This window comes from Lutjanus erythropterus, chromosome 16, assembly GCF_056507025.1.
Source record: "Lutjanus erythropterus isolate fLutEry1 chromosome 16, fLutEry1.hap2, whole genome shotgun sequence".
NCBI lineage: Eukaryota > Metazoa > Chordata > Actinopteri > Lutjaniformes > Lutjanidae > Lutjanus > Lutjanus erythropterus.
Window position 1 is genome coordinate 35,272,683 of NC_139332.1, and position 24,285 is coordinate 35,296,967.

The following is a 24,285-nucleotide window of genomic DNA, read 5'->3' on the forward strand; positions in this document are numbered from 1 at the left end:
ACTACTGAACCTGTCTTTCCTCAGGCTATGTATTAATTCCTTCCACACCTATGTATTTCTGTGATATTAATGATGTGGAATTGTTATTCATAAGTCTTTTTCCTGTCCCAGCCAGGCAGGATGTCCCACTGTGTCCAATTAAAAATGCTCTATGAAAGTGTGAGTCTGCAGTTACTGTGGCAGTTTGACAGCAAAGTAAATGGCTGTAATGTAGATAATAGCGCTACTTTTTAAGAATATTTGTCAGTTTCCATTTTGCAGTTAAGACTAAATTGGCTTCCAGAATAATGTTAGTTTAATTTACCAGGTATCACACTGCAGAGTAAAGTAGGCTGGGTGAAATTATGCCACAATCCTGCAGATCAATGGCCTAATACAGGCTGTTTGTCATGATTTTCTATAGTCACTAGACTGAAACATCAGCAATGGATTCAGAAATTGAAAACGTGGCCATCTAGAAATTAAATTCCTAAACCCACCAGTCTGCAGCTCAGATAATTCCTTCACACCTGCATATATTAATGCAGCAGGATACATGAGGACAGCTCAGTGTTCAGCTGTGAGTGTCACTGAACATGGATCTCTGCTTTTTACTTTTTTGGGATGTCGAGTTTTGGTCAAAGCTTAATTGATATGTCAGAGATTTAGCATTTTGTTGAATCCACATCCAGGTTTAACCCCCACCCCCCAACTAGAACTGCAATTATCAATTATTGTCATTGTCAATAAATCTTCCAATTATTTTTTGCAATTACAACTAGACCCTAACCCTAAAAACAAGCATAATATGTAATGTACACTGGATATTTCACAATTTAACAATAAACTTCACTGCCCAAAATAACATCCCGGCACTGAAACACAAAACTTTTGCTGGTATTTTGATTATTATGAATGATTCTAAATAAAACAACAAATGGAGCAAAATATATGTATATATGAAACATAAATTAAGAAAAATATAAGGGTTGGGCCATATGTTGTCAACCTAAAAATGAGCCGAGCAGCCTTTTTTTCTCCAGTCTTTTATAGATTGAATGTCAGTTCAGTTAGTTTACATAACCTGCTGTGGCCGTTTTTTTTTTATATATATTTTTCTTACACTTAAAACAAAAATCTCCAGATTCATAATGGATAAATAGTTACTAAGTTATTTATCACAATATATAGAGAGAAAATGGGGTTTCTTAATTGCCAAATTTGCATAATGTGAATGTTTTTAAAGTAATAATAACACATCATAGAAAAAAAGTCTTATTTTGGTCTATATTAATGTTGCAAAGTTTCATCACATCTAAATTTAAGTCCCCCTCCCGTTCTCGGTTAGTGTCTGGCCTTAAATTTCGGTTGCCCTCTAGATAAACCATTTAAATCTTTGTATAGTACTGTGCTGGGTTAGACTGGTGGAGGTGAACATCATGTAATAATTTGTCCTTAAAATGTGCTTGAAATTGTATCCTTGATAATGGCAAACCTATAACCTTGAAAAATTATGGTAATCACCGGCTGAAAAATAATAAACCAACCTAAATCTCTTAACTAATAAAGAAAGATCCAGGAGAAAAACAGGTTTGATAAGAGACTCCTCAGTATTTTGACAACAGGGAACCAAAAATCCATCCCTAGTGCAGGTTTTATATACTTGGTGAATCAACTGAAAGTTTGAAGAATAGTTCCTCATTATGGTTCAGTTTGTCCAAACAATGAGCAGATGGTGCCTTTTTTCAAAGGAAGCTCTTCACATGTGCAGCCTGCCAAATTATAATAATAAGATTAAAATAGTCTTATTTCACACAAGATGTTGAGGCTCAACATTCAACATCTTGTTTTATTGTTATTCAGCACACACTCGGAATAAGATTAACTAATTTGCTCACTAAAGAAGCAAAGAACAGGACATTCTGACATGTTATTCCTGTTAACACAGAGCTGCTGTTTATAATTAGCCCTCCGTTTGTGGTGCAGCTCACTGCCGACCTGATTGAAGTCACCTCTGAAAACTTGACTCCAGCTTATGATTAACCACCAACCTCTGAACTTGTGACACACCCGGTGAACCAGCAGGTAGTTCAGGCTGCAGGTGGGTCACACTTTAGCTGTCTGACTGTGTGCTTCAGCCCTTTTATCCTCACAAAATGTTTCTCTGGTTTTCTCTACTGCTAGGCTTATAGCTGGAGCAAAAAACTCAAATCATTCTCTTTTTTTTTTTCTTAAATGCAGCTCTTACATAACTTAAAATACTGTGAGGTCCAGATTCTGCGTACATTTTTGTTGGATTTGAGCGAAACAACAAAGAGATGATATCTGTGTCTCTGCTGGAGTCTGGTGGAGCTTTGATAGTCACTAGAAGCACATTTACGGCCCTTTGAGAGAGTCACTCTGTGAGCACCTGTGTTGTAGCTGAGCTAGAAGCTCTGATATTAGAGACTCTCCCGCTGTTACCCCTTTTCCACCAAAGTGGCCATAGTGGCCATTCTTCTGGCCAGTCAGCTGTTGCTGCATTCAGAAATCCCCAGACTAACAGTACGTGCTAAGATCTCTGGAACCTGAGCCTTTGATGCAGGGGAGTCTTTCCTATTACGTCACGGTTCTGGAGGGACGGCCTGAAGTGAACTTTCAACTTGGAACCGTGAAAAAATCGTCTTTATTAACATCATATACCGACAATAATTATGTGATTAAGTGTACAAACGCAACACGCAACGCTTCCTCTGTGAGGGAAGGTCCTAGTTGTCGGATGCAGGAGAACTGCAGTAAGACCCAGACTGTATCTTCCTCATTTTGTCTGTTTAGCTTATTAAATTTAAAGTCATAAAGGCACCTGTGGGTGCAGAGCTGAAGTTTAGACCACTTAAGTTAAGTCCGTGTTGAGACCAAGACTAAAACTGATGCCTGTGATTTCATGTGATAATCTAAGAAATAAAATAACATTATAGCAGTAAACTGCAGAATCTCCTCAGACCTAATGCCCCTGTGCAGATATAGTCATCACGCTGCAGACTCGATGTTCTGTGGCTGCAGAGAAAAAGATTAAAAGTTGCTGATTGCATTTTTCTTTGGAGGTTTGCTCTTTCACGTTTGTTCAGTGTCTTTATGCAGAGAACGTCTCCCACCAGTGACAATAATAGACGCCTGAAATTAATTCAAACAAATAGTACAAATCTACAGGGAGTTAATTAGTGAGATGAGAAATGTCCCTGTGCTGCGGGAAACACGGCTGCATTGTTTATTTGTTTGTTTGCATATGAATCCTGTTGGGTGCAGCTGTAGGTATCTCATGACAGCTATCATGTTTCAGATGGAAGTTTGGAACTGGATTAAGGAGACGGTTATGGACAATGTCAGCTTATGAACTTATTCACTCTGCTGTTTGTCATTGCTGCCAAAACACAACCACAGTCTAGTTTTCACAGCTTCATTTAACTATTAAACATCTGATGCAGTGGAAAAAAAAACAACTGAAAAATTACCCACATATCTTTTTTTGTATTGATAGTAAAAAATCGATAAAATGAAAAATTTGCTTTTCTTGGACCAACGCATGTTGGGCCAAAGTACACTTTATTTACAGAATGAGATAGTACAGAAATAAAGATTCTTTTTTTTTTTAAAAAATTGAAAAGTAAAAGTTAAAAAGTAAAGTCTCTGAAATGTACTTAGTATAAAAGTAAAAAGTAGCCTTTTTTATGTCTAATGTCTCTTTTGTACTGTGCTTGTGCTTAATGTTGCTTTTTTTCTTCTTACATCTTTTCTGTCTTGGTACGTCTTTTGCCTTTTCCAATGTTTTTCATTTTATTACATCTTTTTCATCTTGTTACGTTGGTTTTAGTCTTGTTATATCTTTTTTGGTCTTGTTACTTTTTTCATCTTATGTCTTTACACTGACTTTTGTCTTGTCTTGTTTCGTCGTCTTAGTCTTGTTACGTTCTTACAGTGATTTTTGTCTTGTTGACTTGTTGCATCTTTTTCAATGTTTTTGTCTTATGTCGTTTTTTTGTCTTTATTGTCTTGTTCCGTGTTTTGTCCTTCATGTTGTTTTTCATCTTACTACATTGTTTTCAGTGTTGTCTTGTTTAGTCTTTTGTGTCTTGTTGCTTTTTCCTCTTATGTAATTTCTGTCTTGTTACGTCAATAATAAGAATAATAATATAATCAATAATTCCTCTCAAATGCATTAAAACTAAAGTAACAACAACAAAACTCTACAGTAACAAAGTATTTGTACTTAGTTACTTCCCACCTGTGCTGAAAGGAAAACCAAATGCCCAGAAGAAACATGATTTCCATTTAGAATTTTTTTTTAAAATAATTTTTTGCATCAAAACAAGAAACAGGTTGTTTTCTGTTTGTTTCCTTGTTTTGATAAACCGCTTGTTTCCCAATTTTGCTTTTCTTGTTTTAAAACAGACATTCGTTGGCTGCCCAGTACACTGACCCATATATGTGTAAGATGAACAGTAAATGGTGCTGCACAGTGTTTGCTCTCAGTCCTCCTCTCAGCTCTACGCTCTGCAGTGAGGAAACACCTCAGGAACTTGTCAATCTCTTCCAGTGTTGTGGAAGTGAGGTCGAGGGCTGCAGAGAACGAGGCACTTATTTCCTCTGAGACCTGAGACAGATGAACAATCTGTTGAGATTGTGGTTTGAGGCGCTCGGCAGCACCTGGGAAGTTTGAGAAAGATTAAAGACGAGCTGCCGCTTGACTGGCACACAAATTAGGCCTTCGCTTCAAAAACGTAGGCTGTCTCCTTAAATCGGTGCCGGATCCCACCAGGTCGACAAGCAGCGTGATGTCGCTTTCAACTGAGTCGATGTTCTGCTTCATGCCGAGAGATTGAGATGAATCCTCTCTGCATCTCAGAGCTGACAATAACACAAACCGTCAAAGAGACGGAGAGTGATGGAGAGTGAAGGAATACAGAAAGAGGGAAACCATCTGCTGCAAAACAAAACTCAATACTTTGAATATATGAGATCATGATTTCCCAAAAGTAAAAACAGTTTTTATCACATATTTTGGTGTTTGTGCGCATTAAATTATACTGGAGTTCCCTGAAGTAATCACATTTAGCAACACATAAGTTAAGGGTTCAGTAAACTTAAACCAATATTAAAAACAAATGTTGGTGTGTTCGAAGGAGAGGTTGTGAATATTTTCTGTCATTGACTTGAGTTTTTTGTTTTTTTGTTTTTTTTGACAGTGACATAAAAACCTGAAGGCTGTCCATCGTTTGGGCAGATTAAAACACTGATCTCCTGTTAACAAGTAAGGGTGTGGTGATTCTCCAAACCTACAATTCAATATGACTTTCAGTTTTAAAGTCATAAGTCAGTTTGGTTCTTCAAATTGTTCCAGGGAGAACAAAACACACTCTGTTCTGTGTGCTCCCAATCAACAAAAAAGGATTACAAAAAATCTAACAAAATCTCTTTTATTTGTTAAACTGAAGGCTAATCCACAAAGAAGCGAAAGCTCTTTGGAGTTCAAACTCACCCAAAACAGCACAAAATTATAAAATATAAAAGTGCTTAAAGCACACAGGACCTGTGACAAAAGAAAACAACATAAATACAAAAAAGTAAAAGTAAAGATTGGTGGAACTCGTGGGACACCACAGTGATTGGTCAAATGTGCAGAAAAGTTGCAGAGTTTGGACAAAACTGCAGGTCATGCAGAATTGGAAATTGGTTGAATTTGCATGAATTGTTCTGAATGCAACATCGCAAATTCTTGAAGGAATGATTTGTGTCTTGAAATGAAAAGTGCAATTTATCGAAAGTTAAATTAATTAGACGCAAATTAGGAGTTGAATCATCATCAGTGGTAATTTTCTGAATGTAAACATGCAACAGAGGATGTGGCTGAACAGACGTCTTGTGCAAAGTACTGACTCTGTATCACAAACCATGAAACCTAAAGTAAATCCAGCATAAAGCCTCTAGATTTATCTTTTTTTTGCGTTTAGTTCTAGGTTTGTGGATCAACCACTTTTCAGTTGAATGGTTATTTTGCCTCTCCATCACCCTGTTTTTGCTGAACACTCAGTGCATGTGTAGCTTGAAAACACCTTGACATGTGCAGAGATGTGTTGTGTTTGGCTCTGTTATGTTGGCCTCCTCGCCTGTGAGTCCACTGAGCCAAATGTCATTAAAAACATTTTCTGCTTCGTTCTGCTGGCAGGCAGGGATTCCTCAGCAGAACTAAACTGTGCCCGAGGTGCCTGCTTTGTGTTTGAAAAGAAAAGAGAATCTGAATGTCATGTTTTCAACAACAGTTTAACTTGTCGACTCGATGTCCTTTGTTGTTTGCAGCACACGTCGGCCGTCCTCTAGTTACAAAGTAGAGCTACACTATCTTGTCTCTTCTCCCTGTTGCCTGCTCTCAGCTGAGACCTGTTAGGTTCTAACTGCCTTTTACCCAAATGCATCTTTAAATGAAATGAAAATGTCAGCGTTCCTTCACAGATCTGAGTTTGGAGAATTGCCGGTAAAATCTCTGAGATGTAACAACGCGGTAGAAACGGGAGGAAACAGCCTGCATCAGTGGCACGGGGGACAGGTTTGAGATCTTCCCAAACTGCAGTTTGTGCCAGCAGCTCTTCACCCGTTCACTTCACTTCTGTAAAACTGACGAAATGGGTGTTACAAATGCCTCCGAGTGTAGAGCTAGACAAACCTCCAATCATAATCAATTTTCCTCACTCAAGAGCTTTTACTGTCAAGCTGCTGGAGGAAATTTTGTTTTTGCATCGACAGCAAACACACACACAGAGCATTTCCAGTTTCTTAAACAAGTGTAAGGGAATGGTTGGACAGCAAGTCTGCATGCTGTTGTTTAGGCCTGGGTTAAAAAATTGATTAATCTATTCAAATCAATCTTCGTTTCCATGGTCCGATATAATTTCTCTTGTTGATGTGTGGTACAGCCTGCGGTTTTAACCGTGCTCGTCTTGTCAACGGTATATTAAATATTAATATTTTTAATAATGTACCAATAACGACTCATCAGACCACAGCACACTTTTCCACTTTGCGTCAGTCCATCTCAGATGAGCTCGGGTCCAGAGACGTCTACAGTGTTTCTGGATGTTATTGATATATGTCTTTCTCTTTGCATGGTAGAGTCTGAACTTGCATTTGTAGATGCAGAGACAAACTGTGTTTACTGACAACAGTTTTCCAAAGTGTTCCTGAGCCCATGTCGTATCCTTTGTACAATGATGTAGGTGTTTTTTGAGCATTGCACAACCTTCACAGTCTTTTGTTGCTCCTGTCCCAAGTTTTTCAGAATATGTTGCAGACATCAAATTCAGAAGTGAATATTTACAAAAAACAATAGTTTGTCAGTTTGAACATTTGAAGTCCTGTCACTGTTCAGTGAAGGGTTTTTACAACTCTGTAAATTTATCATTTATCTTGTCACAATAGTCACCAGTAGAAACTCATCATTCATGTTACAAAGTGATCTATAATGGATGATGAAAGGTGACATTGCACAGCATCAAAAGTTGAGCGAAGTTTAACTTCTTTTTCTTCCTGGACAACTCTGTTTTTTGTTGGTGTTTTGTTTTCTGCAGCCCTCTGTGTCAGCACCCCCGCTGTGCCGACACACTGGTCTAAATGAAATGAAGGAATTTTCTGACACGGTGCGTTTGTTGCTTTGAAGACAGCCTGATGGAGCGAGAGAGAGAGAGTGAATGAGAGAGGGGTTGAAAAAGAGGTAGTGAGTGGTAAACCCGTGTGTATGTGAGAGAGAACCAGTTTTATGCTTATTTCCACTGCAGATGTGATAAATAAATTATTGTAGTGTGGGATGCAACACAATGGCCATATTTTAGTGGATGCAGCCATAGCGTTGAAAATCCAACTGCTATAAGATGATCAGGCAGCAACACAAGCAGCTGTAATTCTAAGGTACAGGGAGTATATCTGACATGAAATCATTTCCATGCTGCCCATTCATTGTCTCTGTAAGCAGCTGTTCAGTGGCCTGCAGAAAAGAAACGCTGCTGCCACCAGTGTACCTGAACGTCTCAGGTTCACCTAACTGGGGAGGTTTCATAAGAAAATAATGACTAGGACATGGAGACGTAATGTTAGTGCAATGACCAGCAGCAACAGCTTCAACTTGTTTTCTCTCCATCATCTCAAAAATGGAAGTTTACGAACAGCTCCTGCCTTCTGGCAACTCCGAGGGGATACACCACCTCAAAAACAGAAGAATTTTAAATCACAGTGTTATGATGGGCTCAGTTGTTGATGGCTGTCAGCCATCGGCGATGGACGACGCCATCGTCAATAAGCATAACCTTAGTGTGTTTCCAACTTTGTGGCAAGTTTGTTGAAGAACATTCTTCTGTTTCAACTTTCCAGCGCCCCCGTGGACAAAACCAGAGTCATAAAGAATTTATTTTCCCAGTTTGATGTGGAAGAAAGTGACCTGGTTCAAATCTGGTACAGAACCAGAAACCAGAACAGTGGAGGCTGTTAAAGCAGCAGATTAATGGACATAGTTGCACAAATGTAGGGCTCAACAATAAGTTGATTCTCCTTGATTGTCCAAGGGAATATCATGCCTTAATGTCATTTTAGGCTCATAAATTTTGCAAAAAGAATTAATTTATTAAACTATTCTGATAAGTGATAAATAGTTGAACTACTTTTTCATCCAAAGTGGCAAAAAATCTGTTTTCAGCCTCTCAAATCTCTCTTAATGTCCTGCTTTTCTCTTTTTACGATCAAATTAAACTTAATATCTTTGGGTTTTTGACTGATAAAACACAACATTTAAAACCATCACCCTGGACTAAATGGATTCCCTCAGTTTCACAAGAATTGTTTTGCCTTTGGCGTAATTTGGCAACTTGTATTCAGGGCACAGCTCTCAGCAGAGCCTAATTTTCATTGATAGATTTAATCAGACTGAGTCGTATTTCAGTGTCAACATTCATCACACCGAATTCATCTAAACCGGAGAAGCTGACGTCTGGAGTGCACGTGGAAACTAATTAGGAGACAGCAGAGTGAAAACGGTGATGAGTATTCTTTAAAAAAACGCCAATTATTTTTTACTCCACATGAAGGTTTGGCATCCCGAGCTCATAATATAAAGAAAAACGTCCAAGTGACAGTCGAGGAGCTGCCAGGTTGGCTGGTAGAGGAGGAGAAGCAGTTGGCTGCCGGTCGGTGTTGATTTCCCTACCCGCTGTGTGTGTGTGTGTGTGTGTGTGTGTGTGTGTGTGTGTGTGTGTGTGTGTGTGTGTGTGTGTGTGTGTACATGATGGGAGCAGAGTGCGACATGACGGCCTGTGTTGCCTGGATACTTGCTGGGACGGTCTGTCTTCTGCCACTCTCTGATTTCTCTTCAATTACTGCAGAAACAGCTGTTTATAGTATATATATTAACAATTAACTGGCTGAAACATTTCTCGTAAGTTTAGGTGAAGAGGGGAAATTAAGTAATCCAGGTTTCATTTTCCACCATTTAGTGATAACTTCAGTTGAGCATTGGTGTGTTCATGGGAGAGTCTGAAAATCTTGACCAGTTCAGTCTTGAATAGCAGTACAGTCACGCACGGCTTCATCAGATTTTATTTTGATAAAGAAAAATAGGATGGGAGAAAAAAATCTCTTATTTTAAATGTTGTGATTCTTTTTTAATGATTCCTGAATTAATTTTTAAAGAGCCACTTCAGTGAAAATTAAAACCTTGTTAACATCTGTATCAGGAGATAAATAATTGATAAACACCACGTCTGAGCATTTCTTGCTTTGTTAAACTGCAGTGAGCGAGGACGGTCTCAAAACCCAGATTCAGTCAGGCTGGGTATGTGACGTCATAAACCTCAGGAACCAACCCCGTTAATCGAGGGGGCGGTGCTATACATATCATTACAGATGATGCCCTGCCCACAGGAGAAGCTGAGGGTAGATAGTTACCATGATTAGCTAGCAAAACAGATGAGAAGCCAGGTGCAGCTTGTTAGGGGTGGGGTCTGGGGGCGTGGAGAGGGCGGAGACTATTTGCATATCGTCACTTGTTACTTTTCAGGGCAAAACAAAAGTTTTTAAACTAATTGAATGCTGCTTCGTCAAGGTTGGTTGCTCTTTTTCATACTTTTCAAATTTCAAATTAAATATCCACAGACAGACATAAAAGGTGACCAATAGCATTGATTTATGAAAAAGTTAAAATATGGAGACATTCGACATCCGACAGTGATGATATTCATGAATCCTTGCATACTAAATGGAGGCAAGATGTGCTATATGCAGGCCTTTTTAACGAAGTATTTGAAATTATTTTGAAAAAAAAAAGAGCCAAACCAATACTGGACCTTTGAAGCTAATGCCATTGGGGAGTAAAAAAGAAATTTATATGTCATAACAGTAAATTGCCTATATCTAGAAAAAAGCCTTTTGAATTAGAAAAAGGATCAAACATACATAAAATTTTCCTGTAAAAATAAAACGTAACAAAGACGATATAGCATTCAAGGCCAGTATTGGTGCGATAATGCTGGCTGACTCATATCTGTCTGGCTCTAATCGGCAGGGAAACCAGATGTTAGTAACATCCACAGTGTCTACGCCTCTGTGCATTAGGAATCAGGAATTGATGAGAACATGTTTCTCGTTTTCACTTGAGGCAAAACTGCGACAGTCGTCCCAACTTACTGGGATGTTTCCAAGGACAAGGATCCACCTCCTGCCAAAACTCTTTCTGCGATAACACAAAAGATGTTCTAAAATATGAAACGTCAAAATGAATGTTATGTTTTCCACATTTAAGTAGATGTAATTAATGCTCAAATCCTTCAGCATTTCAAGTTTGTGCAGTGTTCAGTGATAAATCAGGACAGAAACAATGCTAATAAAGCAGTGCTTTTTGATGTTCGTATCTGCCTTGAGCCTCACAGGGACAGTTTAATGGATAAATAAATGTATGTTGGCATCACGGTGAACTTTAAAAAATATTTGTTGTGATTTAATCAGCTTAAGGGATGTTTTATGTAGGAATATTGTTTTATAATTGCAGCCAAACCTCCCAACTGTTGTTGGTGTGTGTTCCTCAGGTGTGCAGTGTGTGTCAGGTGTGCACTGTGTTGCAGGAAACGGTTCCACTCTGTTAGTCAGCAATGAGACAGGAGACAGATGTTGCAGCATCTGTCTGATTTCTAATTATATACATAGACACAGAGAGAGTGAGCTTGTGTTTGATTTAGTCCCACTCTGACATGCGAACTATCAGACTCACACTGCTGTCATGATTTACTTTATAAGATATTCTGTAGCTGACAGAGTTACACTGAGAGCTACAAAACTTCACCATTAACTCATCTGACTCCAGATCTGCTGCTACTGGCAGATTGTGTGCAGTGATATTCATTTTTGCCTGTGTCAGTCAGACCTATTTCTGGACACGTTTTCCCAGGAGCCTCAGTGTTTGTACTCACACCGCAGTCATTAGGAAGTCAAAATCAGAAAAGGGTGAAAGTGGGTTATTCCCAGCGTGTGGCCTGATATTTTCAGCAGCACATTTGAATTTAATATTCTTCTTTCAACAAGCAGAAAAGTCAACAGCCACTCCTGAGACCCTGAGAGGCTCCGCTGCTCATTACACACCAGAGGACAAAACACAGAGACAGAGAGAGACTAGTTTACTTTTTCATCCCTGCCACTAGTGGGGGGGAAATAATGTAAAGTTTGGCGCCAGAGGAGAGGTTTGCCCTGAGTATGGTGTCAATTGAAAGACTCAATAAATCATGGCAGCTGTACCATTAGTAGGCATGAGGAAGACTTTCCCTCCCATCGTTCTTTTTACTTGCTTTTACTTGACCTCTATTGTTATTTTTACCTTATTTATCCAGCGTAGCATCGCAGTCATGTCTCCATTCAAATGTAGTGCAAAGTTTAACCAAATAGTCAGAGAATATGCAAAAGAAAATGCAAATAAAAGAAAGTGTTTGTCTTCACTGCTTTGCTGTTATGAGCCACTTTTCCACAGCAGGAACTTTTTCCCGAGGGACTAGGAACCTTTGGAGGAACTTGTTGCATTTTCACCTCAGGGACCAGATTGTTTTTTTGTAAACTGAATTTGATGCCTGCAACACATTTAAAAAAGTTGGTTCAGGAGCCTGTTTACCACTGTGATACACCAGCTTTTCTTTCAGCAACACTCAGTCAGTGTTTGTGCACTGAGGACATTAATTGTTGAAGTTTTAAAGTGAAATTCTTTCTCGTTCTTGGTTGAATTACGACTTCAGCTGCTCTACAGTCCTGTTTGGTCTCTGTTGTCGTATTTTGTGCTTCATAATGCACCACACATTTTCCATGGGAGACAGGTCTGGACTGCAGGCAGGTCAGTCTAGTACCTGAACTCTTTTACTACTACTACTACTACTTTTTAAGACACGCTGTTGGAACACGTCCACAATGTGTCTTGGCGTCGTCTTGCTGAAGTAAGCAGGGACGTCTCTGAAAAAGACGTCGTCTGAATGGCAGCATATGTTGCTACAAAACCTGTTTGTAGCTTCCAGCATTAATGGGGCTTTTGAATGGGGATTTTGAAAAAATGTCTAATTGCAATTATTTTGACTGATATTGGAATTGCGATATGATTTGTGATATGAGAGGAAAGGATCAATTTTACATCATGAAACGATGGAAACCCATGAAACAAACAGAAATGTCACATTTCCGTCATATTTTCTACCTGATTATTTGAGGAATGTTGTGGTCTCCTCTTCTCTCAGTGGATATTTGAGTGAAATGCTGAATTTACATCATGGCATAATTGTAAAATAACATTCGGAACATGTTGTACTGCTCAGTGAGTTCATCTTTTCTATATTCTTTGTTTAATTCCCTTTATTTTACTAACCTCTGAGTGACTGATGTACCAGGAGCTCTGTGAGATGATCTGTCAGGACAGAGTTGGTAGAATTCGTCCTCCGAGGATCATGAATGTTTTTTACTAGATTTTCTTGGAATACATTCAGTATTTGTGATGCAGCTTCGCTCTGGATGCAAAATGTTTTGACCTCACTGCTCTGTTGGTGCCATTTTAGGCGTCTGATTAAATTTGCGGTCTTGAAACCGCCAGTGCACCACTGCACACTTTAATTGGTTTCCTGATCAAGCAGCTGAAAAGTTTTGTTTCTGTTTGTTGTCTGTTTATTACCAACATCAAATAAATGGTAATGTGGTGTGAAGTGTGTTTTAATCAAAGCCTTGGCCCAGCTGTTCACAGAGGACCAAGCTTTAATGAGCTGACTGTACCTGCAGCCTGGTGCAGCGATTGATGTTTGATTGTTTAACCAGCAAATAGTTTTGATTCTGGATTTCAGGTCTGCTCTTGTTGGATCTGCTCAGCTCTAAAAAATGACAGAGGCCGTAATGTCTTGGCCGACTGTGAGGATCAATTTGTTTTATAATCAGGCTCAGGATCAATGTTGATTTAAAAAGATGGCCATATTGATTCAGACACTAAAACTTACAACAAAGGCTGAATACTCACTGTTAAAACTACTAATAAATAATATATAAGCTGAAATGTTGTGAAGAAAATTCCAGTGAGCCTGTGAAGAAAGACGCAGACCTTCACTTGTTTGGGTTTACACATGTATAATCAGCACATTAGCGGAATAAATCATTTTTAATGTATGAAATGCACCAGCGGTGCCATGATGCAGCACTCAGAAATCCTCTCATTTAAATTCAGTCCACTTCTAATAGAGAGGAATGTCTTTTCTGTGGACATTCATCTAAACTGAAGGGACATTTCTTCTTTTAGCTCTTCTAGTTCTGTCTGCACTGTAATTTCTTATTTTCTTACAACAAAGTTACAACAAAGAATCACTTTACTTAAATTAAAATAAATCTGTACACGCATTATATTTATGTACATCCCTTGGAAAATCCGTAAAGAATCTTGTGTCTAAATTTCAGTTAATTCAGGTTGTAGCTCCAAGTTTCCATATGTGTAACAATTCTGCCTTTTTAGCAAGACTCCTGACAGTATACATCACTTTCTCTGTTTGAATGAAACCGTCTACGATAATTTCTGTCAATAGTTAGTCATATTTTTCTTACCCATATTTCCTGAACTATCCACCAAATTAAATGTTTTCCTGTTTTGATTCTGATCAACTTTGTTAAGTTGCAGTCTAAGTACAGATGGAGGAGCTCAAAGTGCCAAGATTAGTGTGAAACTACCGTCAATGTTGACTTTGACTTTACCTTATGATCAAACGTCTGTTGGAACAGGCTGCAGGGCTTCAAGTTACATAAGAAAAAAAAACATACTTCACTTTTTGCCTTCACTCCTTTCCTTCCTTGTGTTGTTCATTTTCACGCCCTGGTCCAGAGAGAAATAATATTTCATTCAGTTACAAAGACAGGACTCTGTAGTTCTCTGTATGTCAGCGCTTCACCTGTTTGTTTTTTGTTTTTTTTTCTATTTGTTTGTTTTGCAACATACTGTAATTGAATCAGTTTCAACAAATAAATCATGATGTATATGACTTTACATTATGACAACATCTTTCCTCACATTAGCACATGCAACAGACATAAATGCTTTATCTATTATCTGTGTCATCTTGTTGCGTCCTATTATTTTAAATGGTTTAATGGCACCTGACTGGAGAATTAGCAACACCAATTCTACTACTGATAGTCAAGAACTGTTGTTCTACTTATTTTCTTATTTTCTTGGTGTTATAAGTTATATGAATTATTGTTTTTTGTAGTTTAAGCAACCTCAAACTCTAACTTGGTTCTTTAAGGTTCTGAGGAGCCAATCAGCACTTAGAAGTCACACAAGAAGACCAGTCAGGCTCAGCTTCCTTGAGTGACAGAGGAAAAAGGAGCAGAGAAGACATGAGAAAATAGATCTTGCTGAAGAGTTTATTTTCATTGTTTGCTGCTATATCAGCCAGCTAACACTAGCCTGCTAATGTCTCTGCTACAGTTAATGCTAACATGAAGAGACAAGCGCTAAACGATAGCTTCATCATCATGGTTCAGGCGTTTGCTAGCACGCTAGCTAAGTTCACTGGCTAGTATGAACTAGCATGCTAGCCAGCGAACTTTTAAAGGGTTAGAGTTTCCTTTAGGTTCCGCCCCCAAATATATAGACATGTTTTGATGTTTCAGAATCAGCATCTCTGATATGAAACAAAACCTCACATAGAAACTTATAATTCCAAGCAGAAAGTGAGTTCTTGTGATTAGAAGGTTCTATTAACATTTGACGTGTTCCAAAAACATTTGATTGGATTTAGAACTTTTAGAACACATTAAGTGTTTGTCATTTCATGTAGAGAAATGCAAAGACATGGAAGCACAATATCTCAGAACCATTCAGAACAAAGATAGATATAAATCCAGACTTGTTTGCCCCGTCTCAGCCTCACCCAGCCTCCCGTGTCTTTGTCTCAATGTTTTGGAATTTCCAAAATAAGAGCTGTTAGTGTCCTTTGGGTGTTGTCTGTTTTTAGTCAGCAGAGAAGAAGACCCTTTAGAAATTTAAACTTCACTGCAGCAGAATGCCGTCCTGTTAGTTAAAAAAGAAAAAGAATTAAGGGCAAAGTTGTGATTTTCATACTTAAAATTTTCTCACACCCTCCAGTGAGTCCCCCGTACCACTTCCTGGATGAATTGTTGTTGCTAAGCGATGCTGCTCACGGAGTGGAGCGGAATTTGTTGCCTGGCAACTTTAGCTTATGGAGCATTTTATCAGGAAGCAGAAGGAAGCATCAGATCCTCATGTGAATCTAACAACACAAATCTTAAAGTCTGATAGTCAGACTCTGGCAGAGACTTGTAGACAGTTGGTTTCCTCTGCTGGAGGAAGGAAGTTTAAACCATATATTGATTTTTTCTTTTCATCCATAGTGAGAAATCAACTTGTTCAGAGCACATAGAGAGGATGGGGCTGTAGGAGAAAGTGCAGGTGGCTGAAATGGAGATGGTAGTTTTTGTCTTACTTAGAGCTACAATGATTAATAGATTAATCAATTATTAATAGTTTGAGTTTTATTTTTAATTAATAAAAGTCACAATTCTTTGGTTTCACCTTCTTAAGTGTGAATATTTTCTGGTTTCTTTACTCTTCTCTGACAGTAAACTGAATATCTTTGGGTTAACTAGCCAATATTTGGATTAGGATGTCCTTGTTATACTTAATAGATGAAGTAGTAAATGTAACAGGTGTGTGTCCTGTTGGACCAGGTGCTGTGGTCATTGAGGAGCAGGAGATATTTCTGACCTGGTTTGTGTTTGGAAGGAGCATTCGACTGCTGTGAACTAAAATAGACCCTGACCTTTCCACAGCGACTGGTCCTTCAGAGAGGTGTGATTCTGTCCATGCTGCCGCTGCCTTGTTTTGAAAGATGAGTCGGTCTTCTTTATGCAGACACACACACACACACACACACACACACACACACACACACATTATTTCTGTGCTCTTGGCACCTCTGTAATTCTTTTCCCACAACTTGGCAGAGAAGTTGGTGAAACTGGATCTTATTAATGCACAGACGCACACAGGGGTCAGAAAATGAGACGCAGCAGTTTAATCTTTTTGCTATAATTGATCTGTTCCTGTGTCTGCCTGGTCTGTGGCCCAGAAAGCACTCTGCTCCAGTGACCCACTTCTCTTGAGTCAGCTCAGTGTCTCCCCAGGGAGCTCGACACACAGCTCGACTCTGCTTTTTCTCCGCATCTCCCCTGCCAATTAAATCGGACGGCAGACCAAACCAGGACGTGATCTTAATGAATCTCTTATTATAATACAGGCGCCTGCCTCCCTGCCCTTTACTTTACCCAGAAGAACACTTTTATTTGGCTTTGCACTGGTCTTAAAACCACTGCAAGGAGTTTTTAACAGGTTATTAAGTATTCTCAGTTTAATACTGATACCTCTATGTGACCTACATAAGCAAACAAGACCACCCAAGAGAGTTTTGGCGATTTTTTTTTGCTGCTTTGTCAAATCAGATGAAACGAGTCTGTGTTTACATTAAAGTTGCAATGATAATATTCTTTTATTTGCTTGTTTTAGCATTAGCCAGCATTATCATTATGTTATGTTGCAAACTTATTGGCGAAAAGTTGCGTACTGATTCGTTTCACAGGTGTGAAGCAACATGATCATTCGTTTGGAGTTGTGTTTGTGTCCATCAGAAAAATCTGTCTCTTCAGCTGCTAAATGCTCGCCTGTGCTCACCAGCTCGTCTCTAACTGTGTCTGTCTGCAGTTTGCTGCTCAGCAGGTTGTGTTCAGTGGCTTTTTAAAGCCTTTTCCTCTAAAAACAGCCACCTGCTGCAGATATGACATATCAGAAGGTTTTAGGACGTTATAAAACACTTTCATTTCATTTGAAATCCTGTAACCTCGGGCTGCCATGTTGGAGATGCTCTGTTTCGAGGCCTTGTTGAGAAAAACAGTTAAAATTCAGCCTCATTTTTCCTCATAGCGAGACGAGTCCTGCTGCAGGGCCTCTGACAGTCTCAGGGTTGTCTGGCAGGAAACATTAATGTCATCCAGCAGGCAGTCATGCATTCCCATCAGACGGGGGGTTCACAATTTCAATTCTAAATTGAAAATTGATTGACATGAGCTTTCTAAATCAAATCTAAATCAAAAGCATGATCGGCAATTCTCCCAGTATTTTCTTTTTGCATGCAGAACGGCAGCATTTAGAAAAACTGGCACCTGGAGAGACTCACTTCCTGCAACAAACTGTCTAAACTGTCACATGTCAGGGTTCAGGTTTTCCACAAGGCCATCTTCCTTAAAGGTGAGAACTCAGTTGTCTAACGTAATAGACGTCAATGCTGAAAAAAGTGTAAAACAAATCATGACCTGAAAATTGAAAGTCAAATCGAATCATATATTTAGTGATGGGTGATATCTCTACTTTAAATGCATGTTTATGGCGGCCTGGTGGCTCAGTTTGTGGAGTGATCGCCCCATGTGTTGGAGCTGTGGGTCCTGAAATAACACATCCGGTCTGATTTTGAATAAACTGAACGGGATGATGATGCGTTTTGCCACTTCAGTGTTGAAATTATTAATGTGGTGACTGATGACGGTCACACCTGCTACATCACATTTTTTCTCTTTGGCATTTTCCTCTTTGTTAATAATTGATGATGTGTGAAGAGACAGAAATGATACATGACAGCAGCCAAGGTTCAGAGCTGGACTCCAGCCCGGTGCTGCTGTTGTTGTTTGACCCTCACAGGTCCGGTGCTGAAGGACGACGATGATGCTGTTTTTCCATCATTATACAGCACTCTGTGTGTGTGTGTGTGTGTGTGTGTGTGTGTGTGTGTGTGTGTGTGTGTGTGTGTGTGTGTGTGTGTGTGTGTGTGTGTGTGTGTGGCTCGTAAGGCCGTGACAAAGTGCCAGACACAAAGTTTTAAAGTAATTAATTAAATAAACTGATATTAATTAAGTGTAGGCTGACCCAGTGGTCTTCAAACTGGGGGCTGGAGACCAACAGGCGTCCTTGAGTGGATTGAAGGGGGTCCGCAGAAAAAGGACAAACAGAATATTTAAAATTTTATCACATATTTTAGAAGCTGCAACAAGAAAGGGAAGAGATCCTAGTTTGATCATTGATTAGATTAGAGTTTATATTTCTCAAATTTGAAAATAAAAAAATCATTACCTTAAGACAAAATCGTCTCAAATTAAGCGTTCGTACATACACAATGTGAAAAAGTTTTGGAACTCTTGGCTTATAAAATAGAGCTGCAGTGACTAGTTGATAGACAGAAAATTAGTTGCCAACTATTTTGATAATGAATTAATCATAGTTTAAGCCAAACTATCAAATATTTGCTGGTTCCAGCTTCTTGAGATGATAATTTTCTGCTTTTCTTTGTCATTTTTAGGACCATAAATGAACAGTCTTTGGGGCTGTTGATTGTACAAAATTAATTTTTGTAATCAATTTTTGAGAGGAAAAATTTACAGCTTACCAATAAAGTTTTTGAGTGCAAATAAAAATAGACTTTTTCTTTGCTGATGGTGCACCAATTTTATCACCAATATGATGTGCAAATATGCAAAGGTGCTCAGAAGACTGTTTTAACTTATATTTTAATAGTGTCTGTCTGTTAGGGACAGATTATAAAATAAGAAGCAGCTTCTTGGTATTTAAACCTGCAGGGAGTTCCTCTTGTTCCTCATCATGCTAAATCTAAGTCACCCTGTGCATCTTTTTTGTGTAGTGTATGTTATGTGTGCATATTGGCTGACTGGTATAACAGTCTGGCTTTTATCAATAATGAAAATAATCTTTAGGTGTAGCCTTAATAACAAACCTGCAAAAACCACATGAGAGTGTAGTCTGTAGTGTGGTCTGTGCGTGTAAGTGGAGACGGTGTGTGTGAAGGTTGTGGCGTGCATATAAACAAAGTGAAGGGAAGAACTGAAGAGGAACTAAAGCTGCATCATAGACCTGGTGCCTGCTGGGAAGGAGAGAGACAGACTGTTAATAAGAGTCAGGAGCTAAGTGTTCCCAGTGGGCACCGATGATCTCCTGCCCCACCCTGCAGGTATCTGAAAAACAGAAAGACAAAAGACAGATTGACCAGGGTCTTGACAGTGACTGTTTACATGCACACTAATTTTCTGTTATTATTCTGAATATCACATTATTCAGAATGTGATACAGGTCGTGTAAACAGGATATTATGTTTGGCTCTTCCAAATTGGGGAAAAAAAAAGGTTGAAATGAGTGAAATCAAATCAAAGTCAAAGGCAGAACTGTGATTCTCAGTGTGTTTTTTTTCTCTCTCCACTCCAGTTACGGCTGCACAATTCATCGCAATAAAATTACAACATGACCAAGTGCAATATCCACATTTTCATTTTTCTTTTTGAAAAATGAAAGAAAACGTGTTTGTTTGGTACAGACCTCAATAAATATCTCAATTTTAAAAGTTGAATTGCATCAAAAGATTTAACCTCATGACTGGAATTGTGACACTCCTGGTTTTTAGACATGGAATATTCCATGGTTTCCTATTTCCTATTCATGGAATATTCTTTTTAGAAATGTAAACAGCTTAGTTGGAGTTAAAGCTGCATAGTTTTGTAAAAAAAAATCATATTGTGATTTGTTTGACAGATATTATCATTTATGCTTCATGAATTTCATTTTCACTGAAAAAAAGTAAAAAATATGATGATGTGACATTTGTGATGTGTTCTTCTTTCATCCGAAGAACAAGATTTTCATACCAGGACATCTCTGCAGCACTACAGCACTTCATTATAATGCTGTTTGTTGCATATTTTTCATTATTGAAAAAGATGCAGGTTCTTCTATTTGGATGTTGCACTTGGCCACATTGTGATTTTGATTAATTGTGCAGCCCTCATAAGAATATTGTCTTTTTTATTGGAATAAGAGTAAAAACCGGAATATTTTGTGCTTGTAAACGTAGTCGGTGTGTGTGGGACGAGGGCTCCTCTGCCGTGGAGGGTCGGCTCAAAGAGCAGGTTGTTGAACATAACGTGGTGAGTGTGGAGTGAGCAAACTGTGTCTCTGTGTTGCTGCAGACGCTTAAAGTCAAACCTCAGCAGTTAATGAGCCAACGTTTGATGTGTTTTGATGTTTTATCTTCTCAGAGACCCTGGAGCCCTCGCCGCCGACTGCAGCCCAGATCAGATACGGTGAGAGATTAAATCTGACACACACTAACACACACACTAATCCTTATTTTAAAAAGATACTGCAACATGAAAATTTCTCCATTAGTGTTTCTATGATGGTAGAAGTTCTGGCTTGTAGACGGTTTATCTTTTTAATAAATACTTTCAGGAGTTGATCTTTTTTTTCTTGAGTTCATGGTGGAAATCAAACCTGTTTGCGTGTTACTGTGGTTACCTCTGTTGATTTTTCTTTTCAATCATTCCATCAAATAACAGTTTGTTAACTTTAGAGGTGGCCTTGGTTCAATATCTGACCTCATAATCAGACTCCAAATCGCTTTTCTCTCAACAGAACAATATTTGTCCACACAGAGAAACTACAGAGCCCAGCAGGCATCAAATAAAGTAGAAAAATAAACCAAACGACAGATTAATGAACCGTGCAATCTGAGCACACTCTTTTTTTCTTTATTTCCATTTTAACCCCATGAAATACAGCCTTTTACTTTCATATTATGCCATAAAATTACACCTTTGACCACCATCTCAGTGTTTCATTAAGTAACTTTAACATAATGTAGCACAGTTATCATTTATTACCTTTACTTGGGCGTTAAAAGCTGCGTGTTGATCCTGCAGATGCTGCATCAAGTTTGAAGTTTTAGACCCTTTAGCTGCAACTTTTTTTTTGTCAGTTTTTGCAGATGTGTGATTTTTTTTTTTTTCATCCTGAATAACTCCCTGGTCATTCGTGGTGTACCTGAAATGCTCCCACACTGCCGACTTCACTCGTTTTTCAGTGGATACGAAGCTTCGCTGCTTGGTCCTTCCACCATCATTAAGCTAATGTAGCATAGCCGCCATGTCTCTTAATAAGCACGGCACCACCGTGTAACTTTGTTCTGTGCAGGATGTGGCAAAAATAATGTAACGGCATAATGTCCCTTCTTTGAGAGTGAGACCAGAAACACTCAGTATACCGGAGCCTTTACAATTAATAACCCTGACATTTTAAGGCTTGATTAATAGAGAAAACAGATAATTGCTGCATCCCTTTAACTGGTAAAATAGAGAAAATACATTCAATTTTCTATTATTAAAACAAGCCAGTCACAACATTGTACAGATTTCTTAAGCTGTGTTCAGGCTGCACATCAGCCCCATAACAGCCTGACCTGACCCGCCGCGGTTTGTCCCGTGTATTTTATCACAGCAGAAGACAACTGTCACTGAATCTGGGACGCCACTGAACATCCTGACAGAAACACGAGCGTGTCTGAATTTTTCAAGTGTGACAAATTCCTCCAGTTCCACCACAGTGCTTCCATGTACAACTATAAGAAGTGTACTGATGATGTTGGTGCTGCGACGTGGAACCGAATCAGAGAAAAGGTCACAGTTGTTTTTTTTTTTTTAGGCTTTCTGAACACAAGGCGGCATCACTCACAGACCGCCTCAAACACCGGTGTTAGTTTACAGTCCTGTTCCTGGAAGTTGAGTCTCTCAGCTGAGTTGTGCCAACAATTTATGACTTTATGATCAACTATTCTGACACAGTGAGCATCTTAACACACAATAATATCATGTAGACTGAACGTAGCATTAGCCACATTAGAAGCATACAGACATTCATGGCCACCGGAAGAAAACTACTGACTCTAAAGGGACAGTTCACCCCAAAATTTAACATATAATTTTCCTCTCATTTGTAGAGCTGTTCATCTATCTAGATGCCTTTGGTGTCAGCTGCCAAGTTTTGTAGATATTCAGCAGTATTTCTTCCCACTAGTATAAAAGTATTGCTTAAAAATAACATCTTGATATTTTCAAGCTATGCACGAGTGTGTGCACGAGTATTCAGATGGGACTTGCAGCTTTCAGCTGTTTTATATGATTCAAATTGCACCAAAACTGTCTGCAAACCATTTTCCTTCATATCAATGAAAGCATGTAGCTGATGTTTATGAAAGTAATTTGTAACTCAGTGCACATTTAAAGAAAATAAATGTTTGGTGTCTTTAATCTGTTCATTTACAAGTCAGGTTGGTAGAAACACTCTGAGCAGTTCACTGAAGGCAAAGTGCAGGACAAATTTAAATGTGAGATTATCTGTTAATCCTTCCACTGCTGTTTATTTTCATTCTTTCTGTTTGTCTGCAGTGTTGTTGCACAACGCCATCCCCTTTGTTGGATTTGGTTTCCTGGATAATGCCATCATGATTGCAGCAGTAAGTGAATTTATGTGCACAGAAATAAAGTTTAATTTAACTGGAATAACTTGGATCAGAAACTGGGAAGATTTTAAGTCTTCAGTAAAGATCAGATTTTCTTCCTTGTATACTTGTTTCTCTTGTGAAAACATTGAGCCTGGAAGAACGTCTCACCTCGTTCTCTTCTGTTCTGCAGGGAACACAGATTGAACTTTCCATCGGAGTGACTCTGGGGATCTCCACCATGGCAGGTAAGAACATACTGAGGTTACAGAACAGGTCTGCAGTCACGCTGTCAGAATCCTGATAATGACCTGGGCTGCGTTACCCAGTTTCCATGTACCTTAGCGTTCTACTAAGGTATTTTAAACTAATGATGTAATTTGCACAAGCAGCCTAGGTGTGAACTACACTGCACCTGTCAATTTGAAAAGCATAATACTGGACTAACAAAGCTAAAGGTAAACCTTTCAGAAGGTTTTCCTGAGCTGAGGAGACTCTGGGAAACAGCCTGTAAGCTTAAGGGAGACCTCAAGGTACAGCTTGTAGCATGTAGTGTTAAGGAGACTCTGGGAAACGGGGCCCGGATCATTTGAATCAGGTGTGTTGGAGCAGGGAAATGTCTAAAACATGCAGGGATTTGGACCCTGAGGACCAGGACTGAGAAACACTGATATAGAGACATCAGTTATAAACTGAGACAGCTTCATATCCAGTTAAAAACTCTTTGTAGAGGCTTTAAGATCAAACTCACTTCATGGGTAGAAATCCCAGAGTGATGTATACATTCCCAGGAAGCAATATTAAAAAAATAATAAAGGAAAACAATTTGGTTATAGTTTGGAGTTTTCTTGTTCATCCAAACGGAGGTGATAAAGGTGTAATTTATAAAAAAAAAAGAAAAAAGTCACCAGGCCAGCTTACTGACCTACTGACCACATGAAGTCCCCCAGGTATTATTGCTTTTATTAAGGCTGGATGTCACTCATGTGTCTGAAAGCGATGTCACCTCCTCCATCAGCTGCTCATACACAGTCACTCAAGTGATGCCACCTGCTGTAAAAATTGCAATGAAAAGCTTTTCAACCTCGCAGCTCCTCGGTAGTCCTACATGCCGTTGCAGTTTATTGCAACACCGCCTGCTGTCATCATGCCTGCTGTTCTGGGTCTCAGTTTGGGGTCTTTATTATGCTGTGAAAACCATAAAGGCACTGGAGCCTGCCTCCTCCCTCCCTTCACCACTAGATTATTCCGTTTCCATGGATACTTGGCTCCAATTTCCTCTGCAAAGTGCAAATCAGAGGCTGAAGACGGGCTCTAGATCAATAGCTCTGCTCTGACTCCTTTATCCATCCAGGCGCCGCTTTTTATTTGTTTCATCGTCAGCCATCCTGCA

The 24,285-nt window shown here is 39.0% G+C and overlaps 1 protein-coding gene across 1 annotated transcript in view; it reads left to right on the plus strand.

Moving 5' to 3' along the window:
- Positions 1-24,285, plus strand: part of tmem65 (transmembrane protein 65) — a 42,098-nt gene that overhangs the window by 12,321 nt on the left and 5,492 nt on the right. Inside the window, exons 2-4 of the mRNA XM_084738895.1 lie at positions 20,656-20,700; positions 22,840-22,907; positions 23,086-23,140. Of these exons, the coding sequence (XP_084595021.1) occupies positions 20,656-20,700; positions 22,840-22,907; positions 23,086-23,140 (168 nt within the window). The remainder of the gene's footprint in view (positions 1-20,655; positions 20,701-22,839; positions 22,908-23,085; positions 23,141-24,285) is intronic.